Consider the following 19181-nt stretch of genomic DNA (forward strand, 5'->3'; position numbering starts at 1 on the left):
CACCTCCATCCCCCACACCTGGACAGTGAGCTTTCCCATCCCTCGTGCTTCTTCCCTCCCTGTTCAGAGTTTTCCACAAAGTAGTCCAGACTCACGGTGCTCACTCTCTCACCTCCCACTCACGGTCGGGCTGCTGCTGCCAGGCCTTCTGTTCTATATTATTACTGAAAATGCTCACTCAGAGGCTGGCAATGACCTCTTAATTGTCAGATTCACTTAGATCTCATCCAGCTTCATTATAATTGATGACTTTGGTCACTGCTGACTGCTCCCTCCTTGAAAATTTTCTCTTCTGGCTCTCCCATCTCTGGAGTTTTGCCAGGCAATTCCATCTCTTGAACAGCACTTATCCTACCAATTAAAAATTACTTCTAGGGGCACCTGGGTGGCTCAGTAGGTTGAGTGTCTGTCTTCTGCTCAGATCAGGATCCCAGGGTTTTGGGATGGAGCCCTGCATCGGGCTCTGTGCTCAGTGGGGATCCTGCTTCTCCCTCTCCCTCTGCTGCTCCCCTGCTTGTGCTTTCTCTCACTGTCTGTCCTGCTCTCTGTCAAATAAATAAATAAAATCTTTTTAAAAGATTACTTCTAATATCCATATGCACATTAAGCAGATTTCTGATGCAGGCACAGGTAACAAATTTTGTTTGTTATGCCGGTAAGAAATTTTGAGTTAGTTCTTACCCTGCCTAGTTTGGGAGGGATGACTTATCACTAAGTCCTTAAAACGTTAACTTGCCATCCTTAGTAAATAGCTTATATTCCCACTGTTACGCTGAAACATTTTAAGTAAGATCAGACAATACAAAGAAGCATTTTAAAGTAAGACCAAACAATAAAACAGATGTTTATCCCTTTTAGATAACAAAATGGCACATAATATTCTCAAGAGCTACATTCTTGGACCAAATATTTAATGGAAATCTGATTTTATAATTCCTTTAAAGAAATGTCATACAAGGAACCAACAATAAAGGGCGCGTAAGGAACACTCATCTTCATGTGCTTTTACTAAGTACTTTATTGACTAAGAAAAAAGGAATTTAGTGTTCCTTCTGGGAACAATATTTGGGACTGGAAACTAAGTGAGGTATTTGGGAGTATTCCTATAACTTGGATGCCAGCATGAAAATAAAGTAGGAGAGCAGTAAGAGAATTTGTTTCTTCTCCTGAGTTGTATGCAGTGCAAAGTAAATTAATTCTAAATTGTACCTAACCAGGCTTTTAGTTATGTCCACATTTTTTTTTTCCATAGAAGGAAACAGGAGCACTCTCTCTCTCTCTTTATCTCTCTTTTTCTCAAACTCTCTATCTTTCTCCTTCTCTGTCTCTCTCTCTTATTTGCACTTGCTCTCTCTCTCTCTTAGATTGTAAGAACAGAAACTCTAGATTAGACTTAATAGTCAAGAGAAACACTTTCTTTGCCACATGTAGTTCAACCAACTGAAAAGCTTGTAATATTTCCCAGCCCTTATTGATTAAGTACCACCTTCACAAATTTTGTTATACCTACGTACACACTTGTGCCAAAGACTGGCCAGCTACTCACTAGACCCATTTGTTTCTTCTCCTGGCACATAGCTGGACTGCATTTTCCACCTTCCTATAGTCAGGGGTCCCATGAGGTTGAATTCTAGATCATGGAAAGTGAGCAGAAGGGATATGCCTCCTTCTAGGCCTGGCCCCTAGACAACTTCTACGTATGGTTCTCCATACTCCTCCCCTTTCTACCTGTTAGATACAGGCAAGCACAGACACTTTGGAGGCCACGTGTTTAAAATGGTGCAGCTACAGTATTGAAGGGAACCGGGTCAGGGTCATGGCTCGGAGGAAGAGAGTTGACCACACAAATTGAGAAGAGGGTGATGAATTCCTTTCAGGCATGAGGCTCTGAGAAGCAGCCCAGAGGGGATGGTCAGGGAAAGGGTCTCCCAAGCTTGGAGACCCTGAAGTAGTAGGCAGGAGTTCTACCACCGATGGGGAGTTGGAACATTCCAAGTATTCCACAAAATGCCAGTGCCTCCTGTGTGCCCAGAAAGGTCTCATGGAGGACATGGTTCCAAAGCTGAGACCTAAAGTATAAAAAGGAAGGGGCAGAAGGAGTAGCAAGTGCAGAGGGACTCCCTTCTGGGAAGAAGCTTCCAACCAAACCAAAGGCTTGACTTCAGGACTAGTTTCATATCGGCTGCTTTCAAAGGTCAAAAGGCTATCTGGACTCCTCTGGCCGGCCCACTCTGAAAAGACTAGTGAATTAAAAGGCAGATTGCATCAGGGGAACCTAGTTTTAAACCCTTGTTGAGTGGGAAGATTACAGGAAAAATGATGAAAAGCATACCATTTTTTTACATGTAGGGAGACAAAAGAACACACGGCTTAGACTTCAGTTTTGTTTTCTTTTCCTTTATTCTATATATGCCCCATTTTCTGTTTATTCAGCTACATGTTTATTTGGGAAAGTAAATTAAGTCTGTTTTTTTTTTTCTTATTTAAGGAAAACAAAGACTTTTAGTTATTGGTCCTGAAGTTAAAGCCAAGGCTCATATTTTTACATTTTATATTATATTTTCCTTCTGAGATAGCAAAGATGCAAGAAAACAGGTGAAGTCCAAGGTTTCTTTAGGACTTCGTCACTGTGCATTTTCTGATGGCCACAAGGGAAGATTTTCTGTATAGGAAATTCTATCTATATCGATTCAGGGTTTAAAATTTCTGTGCAATTTATTAAAGTGACAACATTTTGGGGATGCCTGGGTGGCTCAATCAGGTAAGCATCTGTCTTTGGCTCAGGTCATGATCCTGGGGTGCTGGGATTGAGTACTGCATGGGGCTCCTTCCTGCTCAGCAGGGAGTCTGCTTTGGGGAGTCTACTTCTCCCTCTGCCTGCTGCTCCCCCTGCTTGTGTGCTGTCTCCCTCTCTCTCTCTGACAAATAAATAAATAAAATCCTTAAAGCAACAACATTTCTAAAAACCTGGTTTTTTCTAAACTGTAGATGCTACATAGAATGTTTACTATTCCATTTATAAAATCTAGTAAATTTTAATAATGACTTTTGGGGGGAATTTTTTTCTCTCTATAGTCGTAGAATATACATAATACAAAATTAACCATTTGAACATATTTATGTGTATAATTAAGTGGCAGTAAATACATTCATAATGTTCTATGGCTATCCCCAATATCCATTTCCAGAACTTTTTCATCATATCAAGAGAAGCTCTGTCCCTATAAATAATGACTCCTTATCTCCCTCTCCCCCAGCCTCTGGTAACCTCTATTCTGTCTCTCTGTGTTTATCTATTTACTTTCTGTCTCTTTGTATTTACCTATTCTAGGTACCTCATATAGATGGAATCTTATAGTATTTGTCTTTTTGTGTCTGATTTATTTCATTTGCCATAATGTTTTCAAGGTTTATCCATATTGTAGGATGTATCAGAATTCCATTCATGTGTAAGGTTAAATAATCTTCCATTGAACTTTCAATCACTATTTGATCTACTTAAATTCACTAGTCTAAATTCCTTTAAATAATCTGTTCCATTTACAGTTTAAACTAAAGCCCTTTAAACATTTAACCTGCATTCATGAATTGATTATAATTATCCTTCTTCTGAAGCCCTTCAAAAATTCACCCTGATAAACAAAACACTCACTAGTTTTTAAACTACCCGAACAAATCTAATAAATCTAATAAAATAAACCTATACATCTATTGAATCTCAAATTTTCTTAATTATTACACAAATCTAATGAAGTTTTCCCATGTCTTTCAACTTAAAATCACAGGTGTAAGATTAATTACCCAATTCAAAATTTGAATTGATTTTCTAGGGTGAATCTGCCAGAGCTAACATAATCTGTCTGACTCTGTTAAGAATCACAAAGACTGTACCTACCAAGTAAACACAGATTGTCCCAGTGATTACAAAATCCTAATCTGTACTTCATAAAAGAGTTTTAAAACTGCGGAATTGGCTTCCTTTCTCCCTCTGTAGTCAATTTCTAGTGTTAGAAGTGCATTTCTCCCATAAATAAGCATCGCAAACATTTGAGCTTGCTAACTGCTGAGGGATTTTCAGCTGGCAAGCAGAACCTAAATTCCACTAATGGATTTATGGGTTGTTGTTGTTTTTTCTAATAGTTGGTAGAACAAGAGGAGATCTCATTCCATACCCTTCAAATATGATTAGTTTAGCAGCCCACAATACCAGGACATGGATGACATTAGATTTCAGTATGCAGAAGACTTTGCTCGTATGAAGAGGTTTTTTTTGGTTGGTTTTATACATGCTAATTCTTTAAAACATTTTAACGTCTTTCCGTGCGACTTCATAGACATTCGTGTACTTCTCCATGTACTGACATCCACGTACTTCTTCCAACCTATCAGGTGATAACCTGATAGAATTCTGTTCATTCTATATTCTAGGTAAGTTATCAATTCTTGTAGACATTTAAATACCTTTAATTGGATTCTGCAATTCTCTCATATCTCTTCTTGTTCCATGCTCACTGACCTGTTAAGATCCAGAAGTATTTATAGTCCAGATTCAGCACATTATTGTTTAATTTTAAAGCTTAATCAAGGTTAAATAGCTAACTCTTTATTGATTCATCCCTTCAAGAAACAGTTATTGAAAGACTTCTGTGTGTTAGGCCACAAGAGTACATAGATGAATAAGACTTGGTCCCTTTCCCAAGAGATTTTATGTTCTAATAAGTGAGCCAAACATGTAAATAATTACAGAACAGCCAAATGCAGATAATTATCTCTTTAAAGTAAATCACATGTACAGAAAAAGTAAGCAGAAGCTAATTGGGTCTCAAAACACCAAGCATGGCTACTCAGAGCACGTGAACATGGTCTTAAATGAAGAATATTGCATCACGAGGAAGGAAACAAAGAAAATACATCTTAAATACTGGGCAAGATATGTCAAAAAGGCTTGGGAAAACCATAAAATAGTCAAGAAGGCCTAAGGAAAACCTGCATTACACAAAATGTGATGAGTAATTGGGTATGTTCAGTTCACCAGGTGAATGGTGGGGGTCAGCTTTGAGGGACCTTGAATTCTGTCTTACACCAGTGATTCTGAACCTATTTCATATTTCAGCACTCATAGAGAAAGCTAACACTTATAGGCCACTCTGTGGTAAATAAATCACTTTTCTCCCAGCAAGAAATGACTGGTCCAGAGGGCTTGCTACCCCAGGCTAAACACACACACACACACACACACACACACACATGCACACCGGGGAATGAGGGAATTGATATCTTATCACATCCATACCTACTCAGGTCACACTAGTTGGGATGTTCTGCTAGATGATGTAGGGTCAATAAATGGGTTTAATCTTGGGAAAAATAGGATCTGATTCAATTTTCTTTGAACAGAAAGAGGAAAGGACTTGCAAAAAAAGATCTCAGAGGAAATGGCACTTTTTTTTTTTTGATAGAGATTGCCCTAGGACAAAGAGAACTAAAAGTAATAATAGAGGCCACTAAAAAAATAATAGTATTCAAGGGGAAATGTCCAGAATTATAGAAGCAGATAATAAAAGGAATTATAGACAGACTTCAAAGTCAACAGGTATTTGTGACTTGATTGGCTGGATTCAAATGAAAATGATAAAAATATATTGGGGGAAAACTGGATAACTAAGAAAAATTAATTCGGGAAAAATTATAACTGTTTAGACAAATTTTTTTTTAAGATTTTATTTATTCATTTGACAGACAGAGATCACAAGTTGGCACAGAGGCAGGCAGAGAGAGAGGGGAAAGCAGGATCCCTGCTGAGCAGAGAGCCCAATGTGGGACCCGATCCCAGACCCGATCCCGGACCCAATCCCAGGACCCAATCCCAGGACCCTGAGATCATGATCTGAGCTAAAGGCAGAGGCTTAATCCACTGAGCCAACGAGAACCCCTGTGTAGACAAATTCTTAGGACTGTTTTTAACCCTTACCTTTTTGAGCATTAGTTGCCCTGTCAGCCATTCCATGCTACTTTATTGACCTCAGAGTGATTTTAGAAATTCATTATTCCATTATTTACAAACTATATTAAAGTGGGACACAACTGTCAGCACTGATTTGGGGAACATCTGATTCCAGAAATCTAGACCCAGGAGGGCAACAGAAGCGAGAAATGCAGCCAAATACAAATGAAAAACGGATGAGTTTTCAGGATTTTCTTTTTTTATCTTGTTTTCTCTAGAGTAAAACATTCCTCCAAATGAGCCCCCAGTAGGGACATGGAGGCCTTCAACCACCAATGATTCTGTACAGATAGTGACTGAAAATTATAAAACTTTGGAAGGGCTTTCAATAGAGCTAAATAGTGGTTGAGAACAGTGAGCAGCCATTCCATCCAACTAAGATTAACTGAAGGGTTAAGAGTGTATCTACTCAGATGCCTGGGTGGGTCAGTCCGTGAAGAGTCTGCCTTCACCTCAGGTCATGATCCCAGTGAACTGGGATCAAGTCCCACATAGGCTCCTTGCTTAGAGAGGAGGCTGCTGCTCCCCTTGTTTGTGCTCTCTCTCCCTCTCACCTATTCAAATGAATAAATAAGATCTTTTTTTATTTTTTTATTCTGTTTTAATTTCTTTATTAACAGATAATGTATTATTAGCCCCAGGGGTACAGGTCTGTGAATCGCCAGGTTTACACACGTCACAGCACTCACCATAGCACATACCTTCCCCAACGTCCATAACTCAACCACCCTCTCCCTAGTCCCTCTGCCCCCCCCAAACCTCAGCTTGTTTTGTGAGATTAAGAGTCTCTTATGGTTTGTCTCCCTCCTTATCCCATCTTGTTTCATTTATTCCTTTCCTACCCCCCAAACCCCACACGTTGCCTCTCAACTTCCTCATATCAGGGAGCTCTTAAAAAAAAAAAAAAAAAAAAAAAAAAAAAAAGAGTGTATCTACTCTAGCACAACAGAGCACAGTTTTTGTGGCCTTTGAAAGAGGTGAGTCACTTTAAAGAGAATAGAAAATATACTCTTAAAGATGAAGCCAAAAGGAATAAAGGAAAAAAAATTATCTACTGTCTGTCAAAATATATCGCTTCTCGGCCTTTTGGCTAAGATCAAGTGTCTACTGTCTGTCAAAATATGAGAGAAACAAAACTCAAGTGTGTGTGCGGCGTGTTGAGGGGGTAGGAGAGCGGACGCAGATGTGTCACTGGCATCTTTACAAAGTTGGCACAACTCTTGCAACTAAGAGCGAGACAAGAAGCCTCAGTAACAGATGATTATTATCAGAGCATCCTGCATGGACACTGCCACTAAGTTCCCCTGCAGAAGAATCAAAGATAAAATACTAAAGTCGGGCCACGGGATCCTTACAGAATGACTAGAATAAGCCTATCACTGGATCTAAAGGAGTAACGCCGAGCACGTTATGAAGAAGTCGCTTTGAGGACTTCGCACCAAGGGGATATATTATCTACAAAGAATCCCACGGAGCGATTTGAAATACCGAGAAAAAAGATCTCCCCTCGGGCTTTGTGCTACGCGATGTGGGCATGGGGCGAGGTGCGGCAGGGGCGCGGGAGGGGTGAGGGGGGAGGGTAGGAGGGCAAGGGAGTAGAGAATAAAAGCAATGCCAGTCAAACGCTAAACAAACGGTGATGGTGATGGTCACGTTTGCCCTGGACGGGCCCCGGGGCCTTGGTCCAGACTCGGAGACTACTTAGCATCAGTCTTGGCGAGAGGAAGGGCTATACTCCCAGATGACACTCAGCTCCACGAATTCTACTTCCACTGAGCTTTATTTCCTTTCTTGCACCAGGTCTTTATACAGGGAAGCACACCTTTCCAGGATAAACCTCAGGCTACAAAGTGTGGCAGGCTAACTGTGTTGTCCTTTTCCAAGCTAGCTGCTCTTTCCAAACAAGAGAAAATCAAACTAGACACAAATTCAGTGTAAGTTCCTCAAGGTCAGGCACTCTTTGGGAGACCAGGGGGAAGAGAATGTTGGAATTCTAATGAATTATGGTTACGCTAACCTAAGGGAAGCTTCTGGAATTTCAGAAATCAATACTTGATGGGAATGTGCCATCAGAATAAGATAAATGGGCCAATAATACCAATAACAACCTGTCATTTGCTGTATGCTTTCTGAGTGTAGCCCTCCATGGCCACTGCCCCATCTAGGACAACCACACCGGGAGGTGGTCACTGTTCTTATTTTATAGACGAGTACACTGAGGCTTTCCCAACTCACATAACCTGTAGGAAGTAGAACTAATACCTGACCTAGATACTTCAAGTACCAAAGTCCATATGCTATCCAACACCCAATTATGCTTTTCTTTCCAACAAGGATAACAACCAAATTCTTCCTGAACAGGAAGAATAGACATTGGTCTATTAGACAATGTCTAATGTCTATTAGACAATGTCTAAATAGACATTGGTCACTCACTAGATTAAAACCAGAACATTCATGTTTAAATATTGAGTAAAAATATAAATTAGTTGCACACTGTGGAGAAAAATAATGGGCTAGCCTATTAAAATTTAAGTGGAAACAGGGAGTCATATATAATGTAATACATCCAATGATCTTGCTCCAAATCCATTGTCTTGTTTTATTTAGCTCCAAACACTAAGTATGCAAAACTTATCATCAGAATAACAGAATCTGAAGATCGGATTCAAATACTACAAAACTGTGAAAACAAACTTCTTCCCTAATGCACTCTCCCCCCCTCGAATGATGTGACAAAAATGTAACTTTCCTTATTTTCACAAAAACAGATTTTTCTTTCCCGTGATAGGCACATCCCAGAAAACTTAGCCATTTCAGTAATTTTCAGCCACCTCAGAGAGGAGCACAAGGAGGGCTATCCTCTCAGCCCTGATTCTGAGGTGAAGGTTGACATGGTGGCATCAGATGTGAGGGGGCAGGGCTGAGCATCCACTGAATTGTGTGCAGTGATCCCACCGTGATCTCAGCTGTCAACCAGGTCTCACTCTTGGTTGTTAGCACTCTGCATATAAGCCATAGTGGAGTCTGGGACCCTAGATCAACTTCCTGAGTTGACCCTAGATCAACTGCTTCTTCTCTTACACCCTCCATATCTCACACAAAGGGCTCTTGTAGTCAACCCTAACTCAGAACCATAAAGTGAGGGGAGTTCAGGAAATTCCATCTTAGATAAATTGACACATTACAAATCACAACATTTAATGATAAAAATGAGGCATTACCTTGGTAGCGTAGTTGGTTAAGAACCTGACTCTGAATTTTGGCCCAGCTCATGATCTCAGGGTAGTGAGATCACCCCACATTGGGCTTCATGGAGCCTATGGAGCCTGCTTAAGGTTCTCTTTCTCCCTCTCCCTCTGCCCCTCCCTCTCTAAAAAAATTTTTTAGAGTTAAAAAAATTAAATTAAATTAGGGGCACCTGGGTGGCTCAGTGGGTTTAAAGCTTCCACCTTCAGCTCAGGTCATGATCCCAAGGTCCTGGGATTGAGCCCCGCATTGGGCTCTCTGCTTAGCAGAAAACCTGCTTCCTCCTCCTCTCTCTCTGCCTGCCTCTCTGCCTACTTGTGATCTCTGTCTGTCAAATAAATAAATAAATAATCTTTAAAAATGTTTAAATTAAATTTAAAATACCTCAATAAGCTTTAATTAAGTTGAAATTTTAAATTGTTCCAGTTCCTTTTGGAACTTGTACCTCCATTCCACTTGATCCATAGAATTGTGTCCTAATATAATGTTTATCCTTAAAATTTTTTCTTATCCCATCATACATCTCTGCAATGAAAAATTGTTCATAAATTGGAATCTTATTTTCAAGAAATGTTATTTTTCATGAATAAAAATTCTTAATTTGTATAGCCCCATTATCAGTTTTAATTCTTAAATTAGGAAATTTCATGGTTTGTTATTTCAGATTGTTTTATCTTTCTTATCTGTCTTATTTCAGATTGTTCTTATTTCAGATTGTCTTAACTAATCTTGAATTGAGTCTTTCCTTTTTCATATATCTTTTAGGATCAGCATTTTGGTTAAACTGCTGAAAGTTTTACTGGGATTGCTTTGAATCCATTGATTAACTGAGCCACAAATCAAATTATATCTTTATAGCATTGAGTTTCACAATCCACAAATGTTTTCTATTCTTCCAGTTGTTTAAGACACTTTTAATTTCTTTCAATATGTTTTGTGTAAAGGACTTGCAGATTTTTTGGATTTATTCCTATAAATAAAAATTTAAGGGGCGCCTGGGTGGCTCAGATGGTTAAAGCCTTTGTCTTCGGCTCAGGTCATGATCCCAAGGTTCTGGGATCGAGCCCCAAGCATCAGAGAGCCTGCTTCCCTTCCCCTCTCTCTGCCTGCCTCTCTGTCTACTTGTGATCTCTTTCAGTCAAATAAATAAATAAAATCTTTAAAAAAAAAACTTTTTTAAAGATTTTATTTATTTATTTGACAGAAAGAGAGAAAAAAACTTTTTTTAAAGATTTTATTTATTTTATTTTATTTATTTGACAGCAAGAGAGAGAGATCACAAGTAGGCAGAGAGGCAGGCAGAGAGAGGGGGAAGCAGGCTCACTGCTGAGCAGAGAGCTCGATGCGGGGCTCGATCCCAGGACCTGAGATCATGACTCGAGCCAAAGGCAGAGGCCTAACCCACTGAGCCACCCAGGCGCCCCTTTAAAAAATTTTTTAAGTTTTTCCTGTGACCAGGTTTTAAGTATTAAAGTTTGTCTTTGGATGGGGTTATACTTACAGTTATTGGCTACCAACATGATTGAGCAACATAAAACTATTCATCAATATGTGTAAAACGTTTCCATTTCCTCAGTCAAGTCGATAAACAATAATTGCAATTATAACTGTATCCAAAGAAAACTTAAACATAAAATGAAACATTTAGTGGAAGAGTACCTCTTAATGAAAGGGAGTGTTTCTTTTTTTTGACTGGTCCATGTACTCATGGGTGAATATTAGTTATTGCTAGGATGAAAGAGCCTACCTCACCTAATTTCAGTATGTGGTGCTAGTGTTGTATATATAGAAACTTTGCACACAGAAAAAATATAGGAATGGAAAGACTTTGGTTATAGTGAAGTCATTCAATTATTTTAGTTCCTTGCTTTTGAGGAATTTTGCCGATAGTTTTAAGGTCCTAGCTTGTACCAGGCACTGTTCTAGGTACTGAGTATATAGCAAGGAACAAAATCAGACAAGATCAGACAAAAATACTTATTTCATAAAACTTAAATTGTAGTCAGGGAGTCAGAAAACGAATAATATTTTTTAAAGGAAAATAAATAATACAGCATGGCAAATAGCGATAAGCATACAAGAGAAAAGAAAGCAGGGGAGAAGGAAGGACAGGTGGGGAGGAGTGAAATTATAGGGAGAGTGGCTGAAGATATATGTGAAAAAGTACACAGTGATCTAGTACCGAAACATATTTTCAAGGTACTAAAATTTATTACAAAATTGTTTTTGAAAGCAAAAAAAAAAAAAAAAAAAAAGGAGCCACCTACCTGGTCATGAGTAGCTATTATTTTATCATCATGTGAAATCGAAACAGCTGTGTTGTTTAGTGACCTGGAGGATGATAGTAGGGCACCAACATAAGATTCCAGATGGCCGAGATTAATACCTTTCATGGTAAAGTGGAAAGAAGACAGTTATGGAGGAGGCTGGAGAAACCAAGAACCAGAACGGCATCAGGTACTTTCTCAGGACACATACATTGGAATTCGGGCTCTTCGAACAAGCACCTGAAACTGCACCCCATTTGCAAAGTCTGTCCATCTGGGCATGCATTCCCCAGCTGAAGACTACTGGTCTCTTAATGCTTCCCCTCCCCTCTCCCTAGGACAAGGAGAGGCTGGATATTCTGGACAGACCTGGGGTTCCTCCCAGACTCTCCAGAATCTCCCAGTGACCGCTCCCAGTGTTTTCCAGACGAAACTGCCGGTAATGGCAATGACAGTGATATCGGGTCTCCATGTCTGAGACAGAGGAGGACAAGACAGAAATGAGAAGAGCCCATTTCTCATGGCTGTTACCAGGCAAGAAGAGGTAAAAATGTTGAAACACTCTGATCTGGACAGCCCAACCTCTAGGACTGAGGACTCTGCTCTCCTGGCCCGGAGCTGACTTATCCTTGAACATCACAATGGGTGGAGGTGCTTCCCTTTTTGAGTTACACGCACTTTCTGAAAGGTGGGAGCCATTTTAAACTCCCTGCATCATGAAGAGAACAACAAGCAATAGCCATTAAGGTTGCATTTAGGTGTCTTGTGTCTGCCTGAAGGGCTCTTCGGGTTCCTAAAGCCATTTGGAACAGGCAGCACAAGAGCCCCGGCCACCCTCTCTGAGCACCCACAGTGCTTCAGGGCACTGGCCAGTCACTGTGCCCACCACACACCCATCATGGCGCCAGGCACAGCCCGACCACAGCCTGCAATTTGGCCCAGCACAGCATGCCCTTTGAAGTCTCCTGTTCTGCAGACAACAGATGACAGCAGATCAGTGATGCTGCAAAGTAGCTCATTCCCTAGTAGCGCAGGCAGAGTTTAGTTGCCAGCTACCTCCGAAATCACTGGTCTTTCCTAAAAGCCCTCATTATCTGCAGGGTGCTGCAGAATCCTATCTATGTGAACTCAGTTGGTGGCAAAGCCTCTACCTCGGCTTTTCTCTTATGAATTCATATCACAGAACAAGTAAATCACAAGGCAACAGTCCCAATATTTGAGTTCTTGATGCCCTGAGCAATGCCTCCTTCAGACTTCCTGGCAACTAGTACAATCCGTGTGTATTAGAACTGTCTCCTATCCGAATAGCAGGAACAGTGATAGACCAGGAAGCAATTCGGAATAGATATGTTGATTGGGTCTCATCTTCCTGAGTCTTTACACTGCTCTGAGTTAAAGGTAATGTTCCAGGGCCTCGGTGTTTCTTAATTCAGTGACATGCAACACGCAGCTTAAGTTGGGTCAGAAACAAAACACCTATATTCCAGTAATTATTTGGTGACTATAGTTAAACCTGGGGCATACATGATAGCTTGTGCTCTCACTGGAAATGGCACTGCTTCAGGTCCATGTTTAAACAAACGTGTTTGCTGCTTCAGATGTACACAATCAATCGGGTTTGCAATGTCTGAGTGAGGAACCGAGTCAGTAGCCCTGAGTTGCGTATTGGAGACTTCTTGGGTATTGGAGACTTCATTTATGACAGAAAGTTTCCTGTAGTCAAATAGAAAAGTTGCAGTTGGTTGTGTATCTTTCACAAGGGGAAAACAACCCCCAAACTGTACAGTGAGCTGTTGCTTTAAATCTAGAGGAGATTTGTAATTCCTTCAGGTCAGGGAGAATCCTCATCAGGGATATGGAATGCCTAAAGTAACCACAAAGATATTTGGTTACAAGTAATATGATTTCTTCCAAGAAGTTGCTTGGCTGTGCTGTTGGAAGCTGGCACAGGAAATACATTTGAAAGGACGGCAAACAATGAGGTTTCCTGGCTGCCGGCTGTCCCTGTGGGATCTTTTATAGTAACACCTCAGTTTCCGAGAATGGGTAAAGAGAACAAGGCTTTGCTTTTCTGGACAGCTGAGGCCAACTATTCAAGACTTTAATACAAAGTATACAGAGTGTACAGAATTCAAGTTCATTGTCCTTCAGGTCTCCCAGCAAACTATTCCCCCCACACCCACTCCCTTGCCTCCCCCACCCCGCGTCCTTCTGCCTTTCCCACCTCTTCGTGGCCTGTCACCCTTCTGCCAGAGATCCCCATATGCTGTTCTCACTGGAATAATTAGATTTCGTGGGAGTTTCCTTTCCATTCCTCTTCTTCCAGTACCTCTGAAAACTTGTCTCTGCCTTTTTTGTTCCTTCTCATGTTTTGTTGAAATGTATCTTAGTTCTACTGGAAAAATTCCTTAATTCAGTATCTTCTTACATCTTTCTCATGAAAATGAATTTTAGAATGCATAGTAGCTTTACTTTCTTAATCATATAATATAATTCCCTTATGGAAAACTTAAAGGCAAAAAAGTCTTGCCTATTGACTTGTTTTCAAGTCTTTTGTTATCTTTTAAAAAATTCATTTTTTAAAAGCATTTGACATCATTAGGGAAAAAAGAAAGCTTTCAGAATCAGCACACTCACCCTCCATTTAGGCTCCAATTTACTGCTTTACTTGAACAATCTTCCCATTCTGGTAAATGGCAAGTGTTGGTATACATATAAAAAACTAATTTTTATACAGGAGCATCATCATCTCATGGCTTGTAGGTTTCTGTTGCCAAAAAAACCACATTGCCTTCCATCCATAAAGAATTCTTGATATTTTCAGTTTCTTAAGTATCTACCTTTTTTTTTAAATTACCTACTTTTCAGAGACGCGTGGGTGGCTCAGTGGGTTAAGCCTCTGCCTTCGGCTCAGGTCATGATCCCAGGGTCCTAGGACTGAGCCCCGCATCAGGTTCTCTGCTCAGCAGGGACCCTGCTTTCCCTTCTCTCTCTGTCTGCCTGCCCATCTGCCTACTTGTGATCTCTATCAAATAAATAAATAAATAAATAAATGAAATAAAATTACCTACTTTTCAATAATTTTTCCTTAATAGTTACCGTTTTGGAGATTTTGTCTAGTTCTAGAAGCTTGATATTTTAAATTTTACCAATATGCACTATTTAATTTTAAAGATTTGAAAATTTTACCTCACACTAGAATTCTGATATGTGGAGAAAGTGTAGCTCATTTATCGTGCCACCCACTGGGATGACCATGTGTCCTTGTTGGGTTAAGACGGTCCCTGTTTACACAGTTGTCCTGACATCCTGTCTAGTTTAGGTTTTGTCCTAGATTTTTTGGTTTTCAAATGAAATATTACCATTAATAATTGTATTAGGGTAATTTAGGTTGGGTAAACTGATAGCACACCAAGCTCAAATTCTCCTCAAGATGTGTGAGAAGCAAGTGCAATGAGTAGAATTCTCCTTTTAGCACATGTTTAAATATGTAAGAAAACCAACGCCACCACCCCCCATCCCATCTTCTCCCCAAATCTTTAAGGATAAGTGTAACTAGGACTTTTCTTTCAAGGAGAGCATGTAGGTCAATCAATGATTAAAAGTAGGTGTTTGGACAGGAGTAGCAGAGACAGCTAACTCCTTTCAGTGCCAGGCAGAGGTGCACCAGCTCATAGCTGCAAAGTGGGGTTAGTTGAGGGCTCTCAGAACTGTAACTGCCTCCCAATGAAGCTGCAATGTTTTACTGACAAAAATAGAAACTCTCGTTTTCAAAATGTATATGTATATATAAATGTATATATAATACCTATAATATATAGTATATACCTAATATTATATCATACATTACATATAAGTGTTTACATACACACAGTAGCATAAATAAACTATAGTATTTTTTTCTTCATTCAGATTTTATGAATAATGCTGTTATAAACATCTATGTACAAATTTTTGCGAGGACATGATGTTTCCATTTCTCTTGGGTCTGTACCTAGGAGTGGAACTACTGGGTCATATGGGAACTCTGTTTAACCATTTTAGGAACGATTTCCAAAGTGCCTGCACCATTTTACATTCCCTCCAGCTGTGTTTGAGGGTGCTAATTTCTCTACATCCTCACTAACATTTGTTATTATCTGATTTTGATTTGCATTTACCTGAAAACATTTTGGTAATGAGCTTGATGTTGAAAACAAACAAAGAACTTGAGCATAGTGGAATACATTATCTGTCTTTGCTTCTTTTCATCCATCAGAGTTAGGAACATTTGAGCCTTTAAAGAAATATTTTGAAAATCAGTCTAATTTTCCTCCAATAGTTGTGAGCATTTTTAGAAATGAAACTTCTACATTTTAGTTGCATTGCATTTGAGGTCAGTTGAAAACTTAAATTGAATCAGTCAACAGATGAAGCACCCCAAAATCATCCTTTGCACCTTTTAGTAAATGGCAGTAATTGAGAATTTATAAAAAGGAGAATATTGAAATTAATGCAGACCGAAGAGAACCAGGCAAATTAAATAATGAGAACTCAGATGTTAGGCAAGATTTAATTTTTCAATTTTATAATTTCCTCTTGAAATATCTCGACTTGAGAAAAGACTTTTTTGATAGAGCTCCTGTTTTTAATTGGATGAATTTATATTCTGCACCAAAATGAAAACAAGCTGATTTATGAGAAGGCCTAAAAATGTTGCAGCATTTATATTTGATTTTTTAAAATCATGAAGAGATAACAATTTATTTTGTTGTCTTATACAAATCTTGGCAAAGATACACTAAATGAAGGTTAAAAATAACAGTACCTGGGAGAGTATTTGGACGAAATAACATTACACATATCCACTCTTCAACAAACTTGCTTGGAGATTACCAGCGCCTTAATGGAGAGTATTTCCATAGTTAAAAATATTATGATTTACATAGTTGAGTAAGATATCAACAATTTCGGGGCACCTGGGTAGCTCAGTGGCTTAAGCCTCCGCCTTCAGCTCAGGTCATGATCCCAGAGTCCTGGGATCGAGCCCCGCATCAGGCTCTCTACTCAGCAGGGAGCCTGCCTCCCCCCACCTCTCTGCCTGCCTCTCTGCCTATTTGTGATCTCTGTCTATCAAATAAATAAATAAAATCTTTAAAAGATATCAACAATTTCATCTTTACTAACCATAAAAAATTTTTTGAATAAGATTATAAATTAATCTATAAAAATAATAAAACCATATTGAAAAATATGTATTGCAGGAATATTCTGCTGATCTGGTATATTAGAGATAGAGATGGCAAAGGAGCAGATTCATATAGTCCATGAATTTATACCAAAAATGATTCTGTTAATGTTACTTTTTAATGTTCAAATGATCAATATAAAAAAGTTTTCTTTTTGTTTGGCTTTAAAGCATACAGATATCAGGGCGCCTGGTCGTTCAGTCAGTTAAGCATCCAGTTCTTGGCTTCTGCTCAGGTCATGATCTCGGGGTCCTGGTCTCAAGCCCTGCACTGGGCTCTGTGCTCAAGAGGGAGTCTGGTTGAGATTCTCTCCCTCTTCTTCTGCTCCTCCCCCTGCTCCCTCTCTCTCTCTCTCAAAAATAAATAAATAAGTCTTTGAAAAAACTGTAAAGCATACAGATATATGCTATCTTTATTTTTATAAAAGATTTTACTTTGAATATGATTTTTCAATTGAATGATTTTATTCACAAATGTATATATTTATAATTTTGTTTACTTACAAACCCTCTTTAACTTTGGAAAGTGCCTTGTAATCACATGCTCATTCAACTTTTAATTGGTGTGATTTTCCTTCTAATTTCCCACCCATTGGTCAGCAAGATGGAGTCAATGTTTGATTAGATATCTAATCTGATAAAAATTTTATCCAATCCAACCACTTAAATGGTCCCTAAGCACTGCTTATTCTCTCTGGGAAGATCTTTGTCACAGACTGACTCCTCTTTCACTGTTTCTTTCCCTAACATAGTGTCCGGGTAACTTATGTGATCTGGTAGGAAAAGGATGGGCTTCAGATTCCTCTAGTCTCCAAGGGGATTGCCTGGAAATGGTTCTTGCCACCTGGTTGTTGTGTACCCTACGGGACTCCAAAACTCATGGCTACACAGTGATCTGGTGAAGCTTTGATTGACCCAGCCTTATCTCAGCTTCTTCAATTGAGGTAAAAGGATACAGCAGGCCAGGAATTGATCGACTACACCCAGATTAAGTCAAGGCTTCAGTAGAACTTCTGGTAACCTCAGACAGGAGCTCCTCAAGGCCAACACAGTCATCCCTCTCTAAATCACAGGTCACTGACATGCCTGTCTTGAGCTAAGGATATGACACAATATTACATACCTAAACACATGCTCCCTCATGGAGAGTTCAGTGTCCCTCTATGCCTACATGTATGTTCATGTTATAGTGCCATAATATAACCAAAGTTTGATGTAAAGTAACCAATACTTTTAATGGATTACCCTCCCCAAAAAGAACAAAAGATGTAAACTAAGATTAGCCATGGACATTGTGATTGGAAAAGAAAGACAGAAGCTGTGATCAAAACGGAAAGAAATTAGAATGAATGTCATCAGCATAGTGGTTCTATACAGACTGTGAGACCAGTACCGTGCAACCAGAGAAGAGATGAAAACTTCTTTGCAAAAGATGCCTATTTGTCAAGGATGGCTTGAGGACAAAAGGCATGGACATAGATTGTGTGACTTCTCAAAGGTCTTTCTAATGATGTCATAAATATTCTTAAGAACAAAAAGTGGATTCTGGCAATAAGACGAGAAGGTATATCTTCTGATATATAGGGGGAAAGGGCATATCCGTATGCCCAAACACATTATTTAAAATCTAATGTTATTTAATGTTACTTCATTTTTCACTAAAGTCAATAACAACTTTGATTTTGTAGTCCATAATAGCCCAAGTTCTTAATGTGTTTCTTAAAAGTTCCCTGTTTTTTGACCATTGCTAATATTTTTAGCAGCCTTTTATATTGAGTACACATTTTTCCATTTGTGGTAGACAGATTTTTTGTTGATATTATTTTCCCGTGTTCTATTTTAAACACCTAGTATTATGTGTGTTTTTATATACACATTTATTCACATGGGGCTATGTTATATTTTCAGTTGATTTCATAGGCGGACTTGATGCACACTCCTACTACCAGGATCATGTTGAGTTAAAGCCTGTTAACCTGTAAGTAAAGGTGTGATGAGATGGAAAATATTAATCCTTCTAACTTGGTCAAAACTAACCAAACCTGAAATAATTTGGACCTGCTACTACTAATCATTGGTTTAATTTTCCACTCATATTTAAACCACACCTTTTACATGTAACCCAACATCATCATTATTATTATTCATTCCAAGAATAATTTGAAATAGGTAACATGCTTTATGTTTCTAAAATGGTATTTTTGTTGACTTTTTTTCTTGTCAGAGGTTGATTGCCAAATTGGAAAAAAAAAAAAATGATAATGTAGTCTGTGGGAAGAGAAACTAAATATGTAACTTGGGGGCTACATTACAGAGGGAAAAGGGGGAGAAAGATTAGGTCAGAAGCCAGGCTCCATGTGTGTCATGTCAGGGCCGTCCTGGACAGCCCTGAGACTTGGTTCTCCCACCCGTAAGATGGTTTCATAGGCAGAAG

General features: G+C 39.2%; 1 protein-coding gene across 3 annotated transcripts in view; it reads left to right on the forward strand.

The window, feature by feature from the left end:
- Nucleotides 1-19181, forward strand: part of NKAIN3 (sodium/potassium transporting ATPase interacting 3) — a 621391-nt gene that overhangs the window by 592359 nt on the left and 9851 nt on the right. For 2 of the 3 annotated variants that reach the window (XM_032316116.1, XM_032316115.1), the window contains exon 6: nt 18656-18725. The exons of the other annotated variant lie outside the window; for it this stretch is intronic. In XM_032316116.1, the coding sequence (XP_032172007.1) occupies nt 18656-18725 (70 nt within the window). The remainder of the gene's footprint in view (nt 1-18655; nt 18726-19181) is intronic. 3 annotated transcript variants of the gene reach the window in all.

The sequence above is a fragment of the Mustela erminea genome, chromosome 16, assembly GCF_009829155.1.
Source record: "Mustela erminea isolate mMusErm1 chromosome 16, mMusErm1.Pri, whole genome shotgun sequence".
NCBI lineage: Eukaryota > Metazoa > Chordata > Mammalia > Carnivora > Mustelidae > Mustela > Mustela erminea.